This window comes from Phocoena phocoena, chromosome 7 (genome assembly GCF_963924675.1).
Source record: "Phocoena phocoena chromosome 7, mPhoPho1.1, whole genome shotgun sequence".
NCBI classification, from domain to species: domain Eukaryota; kingdom Metazoa; phylum Chordata; class Mammalia; order Artiodactyla; family Phocoenidae; genus Phocoena; species Phocoena phocoena.
The window spans coordinates 2,351,815-2,372,060 of NC_089225.1; the positions used below are offsets into that span (position 1 = coordinate 2,351,815).

General features: G+C 40.1%; 1 protein-coding gene across 1 annotated transcript in view; it reads left to right on the forward strand.

Annotated features, from left to right (window-relative positions):
- HERC2 (HECT and RLD domain containing E3 ubiquitin protein ligase 2) overlaps nucleotides 1–20,246 on the forward strand; it is a 231,180-nt gene that overhangs the window by 190,854 nt on the left and 20,080 nt on the right. Inside the window, 9 exon segments of the mRNA XM_065880686.1 lie at nucleotides 3,019–3,126; nucleotides 4,618–4,749; nucleotides 5,190–5,348; nucleotides 5,433–5,548; nucleotides 6,146–6,271; nucleotides 6,723–6,878; nucleotides 7,279–7,394; nucleotides 7,495–7,693; nucleotides 13,490–13,704. Coding sequence (XP_065736758.1) covers nucleotides 3,019–3,126; nucleotides 4,618–4,749; nucleotides 5,190–5,348; nucleotides 5,433–5,548; nucleotides 6,146–6,271; nucleotides 6,723–6,878; nucleotides 7,279–7,394; nucleotides 7,495–7,693; nucleotides 13,490–13,704 — 1,327 coding nt within the window.

Consider the following 20,246-nt stretch of genomic DNA (forward strand, 5'->3'; position numbering starts at 1 on the left):
ATATTTAAGGACCATCCTTAAGTCTTTGCCTTTTGATTGAGGTACTTAGGCCATTCATATCTAATGTAATTATAGATGTGGTTGGATTTACATCTGGATTAGGAAGACAGTTAGTTATAGACAATGTGGTTGGATTTACATCTGCCATTTTGCTGTGTGTGTTCTCTGTGTCTTGTGTCCTTTTTTGTTCCTCCTTCAGTACTTGGTTTTATATTAAACAAAATTTTCTTTAGTGTACCATTTAAATTCCTCTGTTGATTTTAAACCACTTTTATTGGTGTTTGCTCTGAGGATTAAAATACATAATTTATCACAGTCTACGTCAGGTTAATATTTTAGTTCTGGTAAAATGCAGCAACTTTGCTTCATTATAGTTCTATTTCCTCTTCCTTCATTTTTGCTGTTATTGTTGTATATACTGTATCTGTATATGTTGCAGACCTGTACAACATATTTGTAACTATATGTATTACAAATATATGTATGTGATTTAATAATTATCGCATTGTGCCAGGGATTGGCCAACTTTCATATGTCACAAAATATTATTTTGAATTTTTTCCAACTATTAAAAAATGTACAGACTGTTCTCAGCTCACAGGTATGTAAAAATGGTGAGTGGGACAAATTTCTCCAGTGGAATATATAGTTTCCTAAGCTCTTCCTTATACAGTCTTTCACCTTGTAAAAATATTAAGAAAAGGGGAAAAAAAACCTTATTTCTCAATCCATGTCTTTCCCATTTTTAGTGCTCTTTATTTCTTCCTGTGGATTCAAGTTACTATCCAGTATCATTTTATTTCAGCCTGAAATACTTTAAGTGGTTTTTCTAAATCATGTCTGCTGTCAGTGGATTCTCTCAGTATGTGTGTATTTGGAAATGTTTTTATTTTGCCTTCGCTTTTGAAGGATAGTTTTGCTGGAGATAGAATTCTTAGTTGATAGGCATTTTTCTCTCATATCACTTTAAATTTGTCATCCCACTGGCTTCTTGTGTTCATTGTTTCTCAGGAGAAGTCAGAGTTAGCTGTATTTTGTACCCCTATATGTTATGTGTCTTTTTCTCTTGCTTTCCTGATTTTCTCCTTGTCTTTAGTTTTCAACAGTTTCAGTATAATGTGTCTGGGTGGGGATCTCTTTGTGTTTTCCTACTTGGGGTTATTAATTTTTGGAACTGTGGATTAATGTTTTTCATTAGACTGGAGATTTGGGGCTATCTCTGTTCAAGTACTTTTTCTGCCCCCTTTTTGGGGGGGTTGGGATTCCCATTATGCATATGTTTGTATGCTTGATGTTGTCTCCCAGGTTTATGAGACTTTATTTATCTTCAATCTTTTTTCTTCTGTTCTCCAGTTAGAGTAATAGAAATTACACAGTCTTCAAGTTGTATAATGATTCTTTTTTTCTGCCATTTCAAATCTGCTGTTTTGTCCAGCTGGTGAATGTTTCATTTCAGTCATTGTACTTTTTCCACCCCCAGAATTCCTCTTAGTACTTTTTTCTTCGAGTCATTGTTATCATATTTTCCTTTGTGATCATGTTTTCTCTGGTTTTCTTGAACTCTTTGAACATATTTATTACAGCTGCTTTGAAGTTGTTGTCTACTCAGTTCAGCATCTGGCCATCGGGGTCAGTTTCTGTTGCCTGATTTTCTTCCTGAGTATGGCTCACACTTTTCAGTGTTTTTTCCTATCCTATTATTTTTTATTGAAAACTGGACATTTAGATTGTATTGTGTCACCTGGATTCTGACTTTTTTTTAAGATTTGTAATTGTCACTGGGTTTCTTTGGTTGTTTTGTGTGTTTGTTTTGTAACATGCCTGGAATTACTCTCTGAAATCTCTCCCCCACATCACATATCCACTGGGATCCCTGCTCACTTTTCTATTTTGATTTTTGTTTTCTAGCCTGACTTCTAGGGTTTGCTCTATGTCTGCTTGGTTTGGCGCTCAAGCCTGCTGAGTTCCCTTCTGCGGGTGGATCTCTGTGTGGGTGGGAGCAAGGAGGGCATGGAAGTCAGTGTTTTGGCAGTCTTCCCTGTACGTGTGTGTGCGCCCAGCTCTTTCCGTTTTCCTGAGTACACGTGCCTCGCGTCATCCAGGCCTCGATGACGTCCTCATTGAGCCCTTCTTTGCTCTCTGACTTCCAGGATCTTCCTGTTAGAGTTCTGGCTAGTTCTCAGGTCTGGCACCCCCCCCCCCCCAGCCACACCCCTGTCCCCGGGCCAGCAAAGATGCAAGTTTTTCTGTGTGTCCTCAGTTGCCCTCCCTACTCTCTGACTTCCAGAATCTCTGCCCGGGCACTTCCCCTGCTCTACACAGTGAGCATAAAGCCCCAGGAGGTAGAGTCCCACCCTGGTAGAGCTGTGCCCCAGCTTGCGTAGAGCAGACCCAGGCGAGGACACCACAGGCTCTCACTCTCCCTACCCAAGTTTGGCAGGTTTTTCCATAAATAATCACTTCTCAATTTGTTGCTTGCCGTTAATTGATTTGAAGAGCCCTGGAATCACTGTTGTTTTTTTTTTATCATTTTGAGTGGTTTTATAGTTATTTTGCCACCCTCTTCCCTCCACCATAACCCAGTCCTACCCTTTACTGATTCTTTTGTAAGCTCATTTGTCCCAGAGAAGACTCTAGATCTAATGCTAAATGCTTGATGCATGTGATTTTATATGGCTTTTTAAATATGGGGGTGGGCGGGATAATAAAGCGTGGTCTCACAGCTGGGGCTGCAGCATGAAAATGTGCCCAGAAGTGAGACCACAAAACCAGTTGGCCAAGTGAGAATGTCTTCTGGCGTTTCCATCACAGGTGAATTCTTTTGTGGGAGGCAGGGTGGGAGAGAGGGGTGCTCAGTCTTAGGTTCTTATTTTTTGAGGTTAGTTCTTCCTGAGTTTTGCTTTTCATTAGCTGTTACACATCATTTTAGTCTCACTGCTTCTGTGTGGCTTTTGGCCTTGTCTGTGGTATGTTGAGTGGGAGTTGTTACTTTGTGTTTTGTGCTCGCTTGTCCTCCAGGCGCAGAAGGACTCAGGGTGGAGTTTGACCGGCAGTGCTCCACAGAGAGGCGCCACGACCCTCTCACAGTCATGGACGGCGTCAACAGGATTGTCTCCGTGCGGTCAGGTGGGAAGCCAGTTGAGCTTGCTTTGTAGAATGGAACCATTAGCATTACTAAACAGAACATGACTACTGCTTCGTTCTCATGTAAGACTTAAGGAAGGGACCATAAGTGATCCAGCTGCAAAATACAGTAGGTTTTATCTGCCTCTTCCCAGTACTTTCAGTAAGATAATTATTCAAGTGATGTTTGCCCCTAACCACTGATGGGTGGGATTACTGGGAGACTAGTGTGAGCATGGGTCCTTGTTGGGAGCACAGGCCGCCTGGGGCCCAGTCTCAGCCAGACAGTAGAGACGGTGCTGTAAGGTGTGTGGTAGTGCTGGGCTCGTGCCAGGTAAATGTTGACATACTACAAGGCTTTAAAGGCTTTTGGGTTTTAATTGATTGCAGTGAGGACTTGGGTTGCACACGGAGGACGTGTTCTGTGCGTGTGGTGGACAGCACTGGAGTGGGTGAGAGGTGTCTCCTTTGTGCCTCTCTCTGCTCTGCTGATGTGCTTCAGGAGGTTGAGTGACCTCATGCTCAGCGTGAGGCTGAGCAAGAGCAAATCACTCTGTCTAGGGGCTTGTTAACATGCTCTTCACTGGGCTTTTTAGAATCATCAGTGCGGGGGTGTGTGCGTGCGTGTGTGCGTGCGTGCACACATAGATCTCTTCAGACTTCTTTATCCTTCACCTGGAGCAAGGGTCAGCAGACGTTTCCTGACACTACTCCCCTCTGCCTTTGTAGTGAAGGCAGCCACAGACCGAACGTAAACGATGGGCCTGGCTGTGACCCAGTAGAATTTTCCTCACAAAACGTTACTTCGGATGAAGTGGTGTCACAGATGAGCGTGGATTTTTTTCTGGCAGTTTGACAAATGTCGATATAGTTTTCAGTAGTGTTGTGAGATGTTCCCCCCCGGTTTCTATGCTTCCAACAAGATTCCCTCCAGGCTGCCGCCACGCCGCTGACCGACGACGCTTCGAAGTAGAAGCCTGGCTGGGGTAGCACGCCGCACGCCTGTCTCTCTAGCTCCTCTCCGTGGCACCCCAGGCCCCGGGCTCTGGCTGGGCTGCTCCACTCTCCCTTGAGGGTGGCTCTCCTTGCTGAGCTGCCCCTGTGCCGCAGGGGTGCCCCCTGTGCCTTTGAACATTTGCACCCTCTTTGGGAAAGACCGGGGCTTTTCTGTTTTGTTGCCTGGGTAACAGCCATTATATCAGACCTTCCCCAAGAGACCTCCCTGCGGCCCCGACCCTGGGTGTGAGCATGGGCTGTCTCTGCGGGCCTCTCACACAGCATCGTGGTTGTGTGTGAGTGTCTCTGTTGGAGCAGTGTCTGCCTGCCCTCCACTTCTCAACTGCTTGCTACAGTGTGAGTCGAAGGGCACGTGGCGAGTGGGCTGGAGGAGCCAGCTGTTCTTCAGACGTGGCATGAATGACTTTGCTTTGTATCTAAAGAAGTTGTTGATCTGACGACGGGTGAACCCAACCCCGGTGTGCTTCTGTCCCCCAGGCCGGGAGTGGTCTGACTGGTCCAGCGAGCTGCGTATCCCGGGGGAGGAGTTGAAGTGGAAGTTCATCAGCGACGGGTCTGTGAACGGATGGGGCTGGCGCTTCACAGTCTACCCCATCATGCCAGCTGCAGGTGAGGAGGAGGCTTATGGCCACCAAGGCTCGATGACCCACGCGAGGGAAACACACATGTCGTGTTCATTTAGTACTTTGTGGTCCACCTTCTCCTGTGGTGTTGGGAGACAGCACTGCCCAAGGCCCCGCCATGGCAAAGATCAGAATTGCAGTGAACTGCTTCAGCTGTCTGCCTGTTGGGCGTTAGCCTTCCATCCTCACCCAAAGTTTCCCAGCTGTTGCTGGTTGCAGTTCTTAAGCCATTTGATTTTTCAGGTAAAATGTCAGTGTACAGAACGTAGTTATGTGCAAGACAGTGGCAGCACCCCGGGCGCCCCTCTAACCGTGGCATCCAGGGGGATGGGGCCCACTCATTGTTGGTTGAATCTGTCCAAGTCTCCTTATGGGGTAGCTCTCGCCCTGTCCAGCAAGGGGACATTTATAGTGCTCTTTTTTCAGGCCCTAAAGACCTCCTTTCTGATCGCTGTGTCCTCTCCTGTCCGTCCATGGACTTAGTAACCTGTCTGTTGGACTTCCGGCTCAACCTTGCCTCAAACAGAAGCATCATCCCCCGCCTTGCAGCCTCTCTGGCAGCGTGCGCACAGCTGAGTGCCTTAGGTAAATGGCACCTCCGTTGTCAGGTCTGTCTCACTCCATGGGAAAAATGGTCGTCCTCTGACATTTTCTGCCTTCTCATTTCAGCTGCCAGTCACAGAATGTGGGCCCTTCAAAGATTAAGGAAGCTTCTTACAACTGAATTTGGGCAATCAATTAACATAAACAGGCTACTTGGAGATGATGGGGAAACAAGAGCTTTGGTACGAAACATCACGTTACAGTTTCTAGTCGCGTGACCCTTTGGGACTAAAGCGTTGCTTTAATAATGTAAACTTCTAAATCACCGAGAAGAGTTGGGAAGTTTCACATAGGAATAGACAGCTTTTCTTGCATCCAGACTCCCTTATATTGCTACTATATTGAGTTCAGGCTGGGCTTTGATTTTAAGAACAGCCCTATTCTCAGGCTGTGAGAATAGGATTGTCTGTTGGACTTTATAAGAGTCTGACTCACCACACCCCCTTTGTTTTGCTGGATGAAATAGTTACTATGAAAAGAATTCTTGATCTTAACCGTGTTGGAGATGGAGGTTTGTAGGCCAGAAAGTTCCTTTCTGGTTCCCTGGGAGTTGCTGTGCTGAAATTAAGACCAAACATTCTGAGGTGAATTTTCATGTTCTTTTTTATTTTTGTGTTCATCATGTCCTTTTAGATTTTTTCCTATTTGAAAGTATCAATCACATGTTTTAGAGGAGAACAGTATCAGTGTAATAAAACATTTGACTCACAGGAACAAAGCACTCGACTCCCCTGCATTTGGTTTCCTGGGATAGGTTATAATTTGGTTGTTTTCTGAAGAGTTTTTCAGGCAGTGCTCTTGCTGCTCTGGTGAAAGGCCTTCCAGAAGCTTTGCAAAGGCAGTTTGAATATGAAGATCCTATCGTGAGAGGTGGCAAACAACTGCTCCACAGCCCATTCTTCAAGGTAATACTTGACTTGTTCTGAAGTGATGAGAGAGCCACAGAGAGCCATCAAGTGCAGTGCATCAAGTGTCAGGCATCCCCGAGGACAGGTGTAGCTATTGCTGAAGTTGAATATGAAAGGTTTTCAGGAGTAACTGTGTGATGTAAGCCCTTGTACTTTAAGTATCAGTGTGCTTTCAGATGCCTTGATTTAGGTGGCAAGTGTTATAGCAGTGGTCTGATCTGAGGTCCTGTTGTCAGGTGCATCGCTAGTCACTGGGTAGGAATAATCCACATCACTGGTGATGCTAAGACCCTTGCCGGGCACGTGGCAGTCAGCCTGGCATGAGGAATTCTGAAGGAGGACCCACAGGGAGCCTGCGTGGGGCTGTCTTTGGCAGGCAGTGTTGGTGAAGTGGAATGTTAGCCGTGTCTCTGAGTGTCCCTGTGTTGTTAATTTGTGGTGGCTGCAGGTACTAGTAGCTCTTGCTTGTGACCTGGAATTAGACACTCTCCCTTGCTGTGCTGAGACGCACAAGTGGGCTTGGTTCCGAAGGTACTGCATGGCCTCCCGTGTTGCTGTGGCCCTGGACAAGAGAACACCACTGCCCCGTCTGTTTCTCGATGAGGTATTGCAAGTTATTTTGGAACCACTTTTGGGACGCACAGTTTTCTTTATAGTGTAAAAGGATGCCAATATTATGAGACACAGTAACACTTCTCCTGCCGAGGAATATCATAAAGAAAAAAGCACATAGGTGAAAATGAATAAACTGATACTGTAAATTTCAGTTAAAGTTTATTTTTAGTAAAGATATAATGATACTGTCTAGACATTTTAAAATATCTTCAACATGATATAATCATGTTGATTTTACTTATTAACTCTAAAGTCACAATGTTGATGTTGGCATTCCCTCATATTCTTGGGCGGGGAGACCTCCTCTCCTGTCTTCTTACCTTAGTATTATTTGTTTTATTCTTGAGAGATGAGTGTTTGATGTATAATCTCATAATAATGTTGTCCAGGTGGCTAAGAAAATTCGTGAATTAATGGCAGACGGCGAAAACATGGATGTTCTCCATGAGAGCCACGGCATTTTTAGAAGAGAGCAAGATGAACAACTTGTGCAGTGGATGAACAGGTTTACTATATCAGAAACAAGAAATAATGTTGTCTGTGAGAGAATGGTGCTTCACATGCAGTCTTTCCCATGTCAATTGTTCTCTTAATGTTTGTTACAGGCGACCAGATGACTGGACTCTTTCTGCTGGCGGCAGTGGAACAATTTATGGTTGGGGTCATAATCATAGGGGTCAGCTTGGGGGCATCGAAGGTGCAAAAGTTAAAGTCCCCACTCCATGTGAAGCCCTTGCAGCTCTCAGACCCGTGCAGTTAATTGGAGGAGAGCAGACGCTCTTTGCAGTGACAGCTGATGGGAAGGTAAGAAGGTGCATTTCCTGTGTCATACACTGAAACTGAGACAGCTGTGGCTGGAGGGCATTTGTTTGGTTCACAGCATGTATAACGATTCTGTGCTAAAACAGTATCTCAAGATTATGACAGTGCTTATGGTGTGCTGGAAGCAGTTATCGTTCTAAAGTGTCTCTGTTTAATCTTTAATGTGTTCTGTGGTTTTAGAATTTTTTATTTTGAGATGCAGCATACATAAAAAAGCGTGTTATAATTGTTTGCATATCAGTTCGTTAAACGTATGTATTCCTTTTTGTTTGCTATCATAATGCTATCTTTTTTTTTTGCGGTACACGGGCCTCTCACCGTTGTGGCCTCTCCCGTTGCGGAGCACAGGCTCCGGACGCGCAGGCTCAGCGGCCATGGCTCATGAGCCCAGCTGCTCCGCGGCATGTGGGATCTTCCCGGACCGGGGCACGAACCCGTGTCCCCTGCATCGGCAGGCAGACACTCAACCACTGCGCCACCAGGGAAGCACCATAATGCTATCTTTTAAAAAATTAATTGCTACTGATACATGGAAATTGTTAGTATTTATATACTGACATTATGTCTAGTGACCTTATTATACTCTTTTCTTTCTTAGTATCTCAAACTGTTGTGTATCTTCTTTATAAAGCCATGTTCTGTAAATAGATTTTGTTCCTTCCTTTCCAGTTCACCTGTCTTTTACTTTTACTTTTCTCCTGTGCAAGGGAGAAATGAAGCTCATCAGGCTGGTGGGTGCTGCAGTGCAGTATTGAACAGGGGTGGTAGTGGGCCTATTCTTGGCTTGATCCAGGCTGCAAAGGAAACACTGTGATGGAATCCTTTACACACTTACTGTGGGGTTTTGGTAGATGCCCTGTATCAGATTAAGGAAGTTCCCTTCGTTTTTCTATTTAGGAATAGGTACTGACTTTCGTCAAACATTCTTCCTATGTTTAAAAAATAATCAAAGAGATGTTTTTCTCCTTTAGTGGATTAATATAGTGAATTGGATTAATTGTTTTCCTTATATCAGATAGTCTTGTATTCTTTGGAAAAGCCTTACTTGGTCAGGTTCTGTTTTATATTCTTTTGGTTTGTGTTTGGGATTTTGGGGAGATCCAGGATCATGAGTGCAATCATCATAATATTCTTGTCTTACCCACTCCATGTCTGGTTATGGTACTATTGGGTTGGCCAAAAAGTTCCTTCGGTTTTTAGGTTAAAAATAAGAGACACATTTTTCATTTTCACAGAGAACTTTATTGAACAACGTATTCACTGTTTTGTTCCACTGCCTTCTGCCATTTTTTGGGCAACTTCATGATTCTGTCTTCCCAAAACTTTTTTACCTTTTTGAGCAAAGAACTGTTCCAGGAGTCTTTTACAGTATTCAGGGAATTGACATTTTTTCCATTAAGAGAATTTTGTAAAAACCAAAATAAATGGAAATCTGAAGGTGCAATGTCTGGTGAATACGGTATATGAATCAGAACTTCCCAGCCAAGCTGTGACAGTTTTTGTCTGGTCATCAAACAAACATGTGGTCTTACGTTATCCTGATGGAAGATTATGCGTTTTCTGTTGACTAATTCTGGACGCTTTTTGTTGAGTCCTGCTGTCAGTTGGTCTAATTGGGAGTGGTACTTGTTAGAATTAATCGTTTGGTTTTCCAGAAGGAGCTCATAATAGAGAATTCTCTTCCAGTCCCACCATATACACAACATCACCTTCTTTGGATGAAGACCGGCCCTTGGTGTGGTTGGTGGTGCTTCATTTCACTTGCCCCATGATCTCTTCCATTCCACATTATTGTACAGTATGCACTTTTCATCGCCCAACACAATTTGTTTTAAAAACAGAACTTTTTGTTACATTTCAGTAAAGAATCACATGCGGAAGTACGGTCAAAAAGGTTTTTTTTTTTTTTGCTTAACTAATGTGGAACTCAAACATCAAAGTGATTAACATAGCCAAGCTGCTGCAAATGATTTTCAGTGCTTGTTTTGGGTATTTTGAGTGTGTCGGCTATCTCCCATGTGGTACAATGTTGATTGTTCTCAATTAATGTCTTGATTTGATCGCTGTCAACTTCAACTGGTCTACCCGACTGTGGAGCATCATCCAGCAAGAAATCTCCAGCATGAAACTTTGCAAACCACTTTTGACATGTTCAGTCAGTCACAGCACCTTTTCCATACACAAATTAGCAACATGCACAAATGTTGTGCACAAATCTTTTTTTGCATTTCAGTTGCATTTTTACCTTTCTTGAAATAATAAAGCATAATGTGCCAAAAATGTTGCTTTTTTCCCCCCATATCTTCAGTATTAGAATGGCTACACAAAAATTCACCAATTTTGATTTTTTTTTTTTTTAAGGCACACTGATAATGACAGCTGGTCCCAATACAGTCTAACAAAATTGTTTCAAATGAAGTTAAAGACAACTAAGCACTACTAGAGCCATCTTACGGAAAAAAACGGAAGAACCTTTTGGCCAACCCAATATATTAGTTATCTGTTTAACTTACAACAGTTGGCGTAAAACAATACACATTTATTGTTTCCCTGGGTGGCTTAGCTTGGGCCTCCAGCCCAGAATCTCTCATCAGGCTGCAGTTGCTGCAAGGCTGGCCTGAGGAAAATTCAGCTCCCCATGACCTGTTGGCTAAGGTTTCCCTCAGCTCTTTGCTATCTCACTGTGTGGCAGCTGGCTTCATCAGAGCAAGCAGGGGAGAGGGCAGGAGAGCATGAGAGCAAGACAGAAGTCAGTCTTGTGTGAGCTAATCTAGAAGTGACAGTCCATCCCTCTTGCTGTATTCTGTCCATTAGAAGAGAGTCATTAGGTCTAGCCCACATCCAAGAAGGGATTACATAGGGGCGGGAATCCCTGCAAGCAGGGACTCTTGGGAACCACGTCAGAGGCCACCCGCCAAAGGTATCAGGGTCATGCTAGCCTCATAGCAAGGGTTGAAGTGTAGCTCTCTTTTTCTGTTTTCTGGAGAATTCTGTCTTTCAGTTGTTCCCTGGTGATTTTAACATGTATATTTAAAATCTAAAGTTAATTAGTATTTCTATACTCCTCTCAAATTAAAAAGGCTGATCCTTTGTCATCCTGTGTTTTGGCACTAACCTGTTCCCCGAATGATAGGCATTATTATTATTGTTGTTTTATATAGACCATGTGTTTTCTGGATTTACCCAAATGTTATACACATCTTTGGTCACCAATTATTTTGTATGTCTCAGATCTTATATCTGCAGTCATTTTTCTTCTACTTTAAGTGTATATTTTCAGTTTCCTTTTGTGAGGGTCTACTGTTGGTTAATCCCCTGATTGTTTTTGTTGTTTATTTAAAAATATCTTAGCTTTGCCCTTTTTCTAGGTAAAGGATAGTATTTTTGGCTATGGGAATCATATCGTCTGGTCTCTGTTGCAATTATGAAAGCAGCTTGTGGAGAATATGTAAATGAATGGGTGTGGCAAAATCAGGTGGTGGGCCTGATTTGCCAAGCCCTGTTCTAGAGTATAACACTTTCAGTTGACCATTATTTTCAGTCAGCCTATTAAAGGTTTTATTCTTCTGGTTTTTGGCATTCATTGTTGCTAATGCGATGTCAGCAGTCAGATTAATTTTTACCCAAATGAAGGTAATAAATCTTTTCTTTGTAGCTGCTTTCAAGGTCTTTCTTTAGTGATCTACAGTTTCACTAGAATATATTTAGATGTCAATTTCTTTTTACTCTTCCTGCCCTTTTTTGTGTTGTTTTGTTTCTGCCAGGTGGTGAGGGATGAGGGGTGGGCTTCCTGGCTCTGAGAAGTGGCCTTTTAACAACTCTGGTAAATTATCAGACATTTTTTCAAGTATTGCCTCTCCCATATTCTCTGTATGATCTGTACCTGAAACTCTTGAGTTCTGATCGACGTTCAGGTGAGGAGATCTATCCCAAATTCTGTCTTCTTTTCTGTTTCCTCTTCTGTTTGTGTTTCTGTGCCATATGCTGGATAATTTCCTTAGATCCATTTTCTAGTTGTCTGATTTCTGTACCTGTTTATAATCTTCTGTTTAATACTTCTGGGTTTTTTGTTTCAACTATGTTTTTTTTAATTTCTGGAAGTTCTGTTTTGGGTTACCTTCTGGTCTCTTATTCTTTGGGGATACTTTCAAGCTTTTATTTCTTTAAACATAATATTGGGCTTTTTTTTCTTCTGACTCTCTCTCATGGTGCCTTCCTTCCTTTTAGATAATGGGAATTTTTAAAACTATGAGCTGACCATTTTCCTTGGAAAATTTGATGTAGAAATTCTTTGAGGCCTAGTTTTTGTTTGTTTGTTTTTTGTATGTTTCGTTTTGTTTTATTTTTGATTTCTCTCAGCTCAGGTATTTTATTACAGGGTCCATGCATTTAATGGACACATTTTAAAAGATGATATCCTAAAGTATCAGAATCTATTAACATCTTAGAAAGCTAAGTATCTCACAGAAATGGGACTCTGAACAATAAAGTTCTGATAGGATGGGACGATTTTGAAGCATGGAAAACTGCTGGGAAATAGCTCCATGAAAGGTGTCTGAGAGGAGGAGTTCCAGACAGAAGACTGAGGAGGGATCAGGCAGTATCTAAATGAAGAGAAAGTAAAAGAAGAAGGCAGCACATTTTCACTTTTTCATAGTGTTGTCTCCTGCCTGTGCTGGTTAAGAAGTTTGTGGTGTCAGAGGCCTAGTTTGAAGTCACTAATCAAACAAGAATTTGTGACCCTGGGTACTACCAACTTTAAGCCATTGTAAATTAAATTCTCTACCTACGGAATTTAGACCATAGGTAGCATTAATTCAGACTGAAAACCAACTCAAGGACGAGCTTTTGTAGTTATGAATTCTCAGGAGAGATTTTCCACCCTCTCATTCAGTCCTAAGTTTTGAGAAAGGCAACTCTCTTTGTTTTCTTCTTAGTTCTCATTCACAGTCTGAGTGAGGGGAAGCACTTCAGAGCCTCTCCTTTCTACAGAGTCTCCCTTTAGGCTTGGCGCCTCACTGCCCACAGCCGGTGCACTCGAGAGCCTTAAAACCTTCCCAGGGGAGGCTGACTTTGGGTTCATTTATCCATCTGAATTCTTGGTTTCACTTCCTGTTTTAGTCCTTGAAGTTTCCTTGCTGTTGTGTCAGTGCAGCAGACCATTTGAAACAATGTGAAACAGCATTTAAATTGTTATAGGAGGGGTGTTTGACATGCATCTGGAAATGGCAATCTTGACTTTTTTTTTTTATGGTAAAGATGTTTTATGTCCCAAATCAATTACCCACTTAGAATGAAAGAAAAGTAGTATATTCTGCTGTGTGATTTGTATGCTGCCTTGCTGAAGTACTAAGTATATGTATAATTTTCATATGGGTGTTTCTGTAGGTGTTATTTATCTGGGATTTGCATATAGTAGCTAATTAAATCGTTTTTGTTTTTCTTGGTATTAATTGTAGTTGCTATTCTAGACAAAAATAGAAATGCTTCCAGGGAAAAGACTGTGTTTTCAAAATACATTTTCTGAATTTGGGGTTTCTATTAATTATGATGTGTTCTTTAATTTTTAGAGATCTGATAAAGCAAAAATAAAGTCTTAAACATTCCTGTCATTTTTAATTTTATTTTTCTGTGGTAAAAAAATCTAGAGCATTGATCTGGTTTATTAATTACTAAAATATAGGTTATTAATTACTAAAATGAACGAATTGGTTTATTATTTAACTGAAATATATTTAGATAAAAATCTGATGTTTATATTACTTTTTCTTGTCTTAGCTGTATGCCACTGGGTATGGTGCAGGCGGCAGACTAGGAATTGGAGGGACAGAGTCTGTATCTACCCCAACATTACTTGAATCCATTCAGCATGTGTTTATTAAGAAAGTAGCTGTGAACTCAGGAGGAAAACACTGTCTTGCCCTCTCTTCAGAAGGAGAAGTTTACTCTTGGGGTGAGGCAGAAGATGGGAAGTTGGGGCATGGCAACAGAAGGTATTATGTGAAAACATCATTTTTAATGTTATGTTTTCCTCTCCTTGTTTGTGTTAATGCTTGTATGGTGTATTGACAGTTTGTTTTTTAAGACAACATTTGTAATAATCTACTCAAAGTTAATGACTCATTTAGCAGAAATAAGTTCACGTGACATTATTTAGGCTTGCCTACATGACCCCTCTGTTGCGGGGAAATCAGTTCCGAATTTTGATTTCTGATTACTAAGTATGGTGAGCTTCATCTTGTCCTTTTCCCCCAAGTCCCCTTCCCCTCATCCTGAGTCATCCACTGAATCACAGTTGGCATTTTGTTAATATGCAGATGCTAAAACTGTAAATACAGAGGAAATGGCAGTAGGGGAAAGGGACACGCAAATGATATAGTTTTTCAAACAAAGCAACGAAACCCACTAAATTTTTAAAAAGTAACGGGAACTACCTGCCAAATTGGAATGACAGGGCCCTTTGCATCTGAAATAACTAAAGCACCAGACAAAATACATGAAATAGCAGCCCTAAAGACATTGGATAACAGGAAGTAAAGTACGGTCAGTGATCTCCAGAGGTGAATACTGACAATCACGTGTGAGGAGAATATCTGAGAGGCCAAGGAACAGACCACCTAAAAAGATTAGGAGGAACATTCCCAGAGCTCACAGAGGGCAGAGGATAGTGCCCACTCCCAAAACCTCATAATTCACAGGGCACTGAGTAGAGGACTAAGAGTGACAGTGCACAACAGAGGGGAAAGAAGTTAGTCATAGACTAAGTGTTGTTCTGATCCCACCAACAAAGCTAAAAAGCAAGACCTGAAAGGATTGAACTGTTCACAGGTAACTTAACTGTGTTGGAGAGATCAAAGCTCAAGAATGTTTTTATGGATACAAACATACCAAGCACCCAGCAAGATAATATTCACAGTGTTGTTCATCCGGTCAGAAATTATCAGGCACATGTCTCTTCAGTAGTGCTGGGAAAATTGGATATTCAAATGCAAAAGAATGAAATTGGACCACTCTCTTACACTACTCACAAAAATTAACTCAAAATGGATTAAAGACTTGGCTATAAGACCTGAAATGATAAAACTCCTAGAAGAAGACATAGGGAAAAAGCTCTTTCACATTGGTCTTGGCAATGATTTTTTGGCTATGACAGCAAAAGCACAAGCAACAAAGGCAAAAATAAACAAGTGGGACTCCATCAAACTAAAAAGCTTCTTCACAGCAAAAGAAACAACACAGTGAAAAGGCAAACTCTGGAATGAGGAAAAATATTTGCAAATCTTATAACTGATCGGGGGTTAAGATCCAGAATACATAAGAAACTCATACAACTTAATAGCAAACAAAAACCAAATAACCGAATTAACAAATGGGCAAAGGACCTGAATAAGCATTTTTCCAAGAGGCATACAAATGGCCAACAGGCACATGAAAAATTGCTCAAGATCACTAAATCATCAGGGAAATGCAAATCAAAACCACAGTAAGATATCACCTCACAAGTGTTAGAATGGCTATCATCAAGAAGACAAGAGGTAACAAGTACTTGCAAGGGTGTGGAGAAAAGGGAGCCCATGTACATTGTTGATGGGAATGTAGATTGGTGCAGCCACTGTGCAAAACGGTGTGGAAGTTCCTCATAAAATTTAAAATTGAATTAGCATATGATCCAATAATCTCACTTCTGGGTATATAGCCAAAGGAAATGAAGCCACTATTTCAAAAAGATATCTGCACCCCCATGTTCATTGCAGCATTATTTACAATAGCCAAGATAAAGAAACAACCACTAAGTGTTCATTGACAGACAAATGGAGAAAGAAAAATGTGTTGTGTGTGTGCACACGTGAATATTATTCAACCATGAAAAAGGAAATCCTGCCATTTGCAGCAATATGGATGAACTTCGAGGACTTTATGCTAAGCGAAACGCGTCAGAGAAAGACAAAAACTGTATGATCTCACTTATATGTGGAATCTTAAAAAAGCTGAACTCATAGAAATAGAGAGCAGATTGGTGGTTGCCAGGGGTTGGGGGTGGAGGAAATGGAGAGATGTTGCTAAAAGAGTGCAAACTTCCAGTTATGAGATCAATAAGTTCTGGGGATTTAATGTACAGCATGGTGACTATGGTTAACAATACCGTATTGTACATATGCAAGTTGCTAAGAGCGTACATCTTAAATGTTCTTACTACACACATACAAAAGTAAACATGAAGGATTTGTTAACCTTATTGTAGTAACCATTTCACAATATATACATCTATCAAACCATATTGTGCACCTTAAACTTACACAATATTATATGTCAATTTTATCTCAATAAAGCTATAAAAAAATTATCAGGCACACAAAAGAGAAGGAAAATACAACCCATATAAGGAGAAAAGTCAGTTGATTGAAACTGACCCAGAAGTGATACAAGTGATAGGATTACTAGACAAGAACACTGAAACAGTTCTGTCTTCAGTAAGCTAGAGGAAAAACTTGAACACGTTAGGTAGAGACTGAAAGATATTTAAATGCCCAAATCAAAGTCCTAAAGAAATACAATGTCCAAGAAAAATACAATGTTTAAGATGAAAAATACAGTGCATGGGATTAATGGCAGATTAAACATTGCAGAAGAAAAGGTCAGTGAACTTGAATATATAATAGTAGAAACTATCCAAATGAAACAGAAAAAAAAAGAATATATAAAAAGACCTGTAGTATCAGTGAGCTGTGGACAACCTCAAATGGCCCAATACATGCATAATTGGAGTTACCAAAAGTGATGAAGATGGGGATTTTGAAGAAGTAATGGCTGAAAAAATTTCAACTTTGATGAAAATTATAAACCCACACATTCAAGAAGCTCAGAGAACCCTAAGCAAGAGAAACATGAAGGAAACTACACCAAAGCACATCATAATCAAATTGCTCAAGGCCATTGATAAGGAGCAAAATATTTTAAAGCAGCCAGGGGGAATAATGCCAGTTATGTACAGAATAAAAGGTAAAGGGTGATGGTGAATTTCTGATAAGAAATAATGTAAGCTAGAATACAGTGGGAGATACTGAAAATAAAAATAACTGTCAGCCTAGATTTTTTTTACTCAGTGAAATTATTTTTTCAGGAATGAATTTGAAGTAGACTTATGCAGGCATACAAAAGCTGAAATAATTCACCACCTCCAGATCTGTACAACTAAAAATTTAAAGGAATTACTTCAAACCAGAGGAAGATTATACCAGATGGAATCAGGGATCTATACAAATGAATGAGGAAATTACTACATGGGTTAATATCATGATGTTTTCCCTTATTATATAAATCTCTTTAAGAGATAATTGAATGTTTTCAGGATATGGTAAAAATGAATTGAGATGCTTAAAACATACATGGGAGTAAAATATATGACAGCAGTAGCACAGAGGCTGGGGTTAGAGGCAGGAAGTGGACATATACTGTTGTGAAGTTCTTATACTATACATGATGTAGTACATGACCCCAGACTACACTCTAATTGTTAGAGATGCATTCTACATCCGCCAAAGCAACCCCGAAAATAACGCAACAAAAAGTTTTATCTGATAAGCCAACGAAGGAGTTAAAGTGAATCAAAAAACATACTCGAAAGAAACCAGAAAAATGAAAAAATGGAGTAAACAGATGAGACAAATAGAAAACAAATAGTAAGGTATAGATCTAAACCAAAATATATTAACAATCACATCAAATGTTAAATGATCTAAACACCACAGTTAAAAGTCATTGTCAGAATGCATATAAAAGCAAGATCAAACAATATGCTACATAGAACAAACTTTGTATTTAACATGTCTATATTTAAAAACACATAAATCGATTAAAAATAAAAGGGTGGGAAAATATGCTAACACAGATTAAAATAAAGCTGGAATGCCTATATTAATATTATACAAACTAGATGTAACATCAGAGAATATCAACAGAGATAAAAAGGGTCATTTTATGATGATGATGTGGTCAGTTCATCAAGAGGACATAATAATCCTAAATGTTTACACAACTAATAATAGATCTTCCAAATATATGAAATTAAACAAAATGACAGAGCTGCAAGGAGAAACAGATTTACAGTTGTAGATTTTAATATCCTTCCTCAATAACTGATAGGTGGATAGAAGATTTGGCAGAAGACTTGAACAACTTTATCGACCAATTTGATCTAATTACCACTATACAACACTACTTAACAAAAGCACATTCTTTTCAAGTACACGTGGAACAGCTGCCAATGTAGACCGTAATTTGGGCCAGAAAACAAATCTAATAAAAAGATTCAAGTTATATAAAAGATTTTCTCTGACCACAATGGAATTAATTAGAAATCAATTACTATAAAGTATGGAAAATCCTCCATATATTTGGAAAGTAAATAAAATGTAAAAATAACTAAAATGTAAAAACTGATGGGTCAAAGAAGGAATCAGTGCTAAATTAGAAAGAATTTTGATCTGAGTGAAAATGAAAACAACATATAAAAATGTGTGGGATCCAGCAGAAGCAGTACTTAGAAGGAGATGTATAGCATGAAATGCCTTTTTATAAAAGAAAAATGATCTCTAAACAATGACCTCAGCTTCTACTTTAAGGAATTAGAATAAGAAAGACAAAGTGAGCAACTAAGAAAGATCAGAGCAAGAATCCATGAAATAGAAAACAGAGAAATAGAGAAAAATTAAAGAAAACAGAAGTTGGTTCTTTGAGAAAGGTAGCATCATCAATAAAACCTCCAGCTAGACTAATCTATCTACCTATCTATACAAACACACACTCAAATTATAGCAATATCAGGAATGAGGGAGTTTTCATTACTGCAGAACGTAGTTATTGAAAGATGCAGTATATTAAATAACTTTATGCCGACAGATTGAACTTTTTAGATGAAGTGGACAAATTCCTCAAAGGACACACATTCTTTAATGCTCACTCAAGAAAAATTAGATGACTTGAATGGCCCTGTGTCTATTTAAGAAATTGAATTTCCCACAAATAAATCCTCAGGACCAGATATATGACTGGTGATTTCTACCACACATGTAAGTAACAGATAATACCAGTTCTTCACAGTCAATTTCAGAAAATTGAGGAGGGAGTTCTAGCCAATTTACTTTTTTGAGGACAGCTTTATTTTTATATCAAAACCAGACTCAGATGTTATTAGGAAAATATAGACCAGTATCCTTCATGAGCATAGATGTAAAAATTCTTAATATTTTAGAAAGTTGAATCCAACAATATGTAAAAGGATAAAGCAGTAAGGCCAAATGACGTTTTTGCCAGTATTGAATAATTGTTTTAACATTAGAAAATTGATCAGTGTAAAAAAGAAAAACTGTATAGATTATCTCAATAGATGAAAGGCGGAAAAGCATTTGGCAAACTAACATTTGTTTCTGATAAAAACTTTCAGCAATCTGGGAATGAGAGAAAACTTCCTCAGCTTGGTAAAGGGCATCTCTGTTAAAGCTAGGGCTTGACTTCCCTGTTGGCTCAGTGGTTAAGAATCCGCCTGCCAATGCAGGGAACACGGGTTCGAGCCCTGGTCCGGGAAGATCCCACGTACCGTGGAGCAACTAAGTCCATGCACCACAACTACTGAGCCTGTGCTCTAGAGCCCGCGAGCCACAACTACTGAGTGCCTAGAGCCCATGCTCCACAGCAAGAGAAGCCACCGCAATGAGAAGCCCATGCACCGCAATGAAGAGTAGCCCCTGCTCGCCACAACTAGAGAAAGCTCACGCACAGCAACGAAGACCCAACACAGCCATAAATAAACAAATGAATGAAAGAAAGAAAGAAAGCTAGGGCTAATGTGATACCTGATGGTGACAGGCTGACCGCTTTCCCTATCTCCAGGAGCAAGACAAGGACATCTGCTGCTGTCTGTCACCAGTTGTGTTCAGTGTTGTTTAGCAGGCTTAGCAAGTGCAGCACAACAATGCAAAGAGGTGAAAGGCATTCAGATGGGAAGGAGAATTAAAGCTGTCCATTTACGCGTAATATTATTTACGTAGAAAATCTGATGGTATCTACAGAAAAGCTACTAGAATTAATGAGTGTGATTAGCAGGGTTGCAGGGTAGAAGATCAGTAAATAAAAGTCGATTGCGGGCAAATAAAGGAAACGTTTCTGCATTAAAAAAAGTCAACTGTGTGTCTTTATACGTATGCAATCAGAAATTGAGATTTTAAAATACCATTTATGGTACCCTCCCCCTAAAATTGAAATAGTAAGGAATAAATTTGACCCAAAGATATGGATAACTTACAGACAAAAAACTATAAAATATTGCTGAGAGCAATTTTAAAAGACCTAAAATAATGGAGGAGTATGTTGTGTTCATGGATTGGAAGACTCAATATTGTTGATTTTTTGGTTTTCCCCCAAATTAACCTATTGATTCAACCCCTTCCCAATCAAAATTTCTGTAGAAATTGACAAGCTGATTATAAAATTCATGTGGAAATGAAGAGTACCTACAGTAGTCAAGACAGCTTTGCAA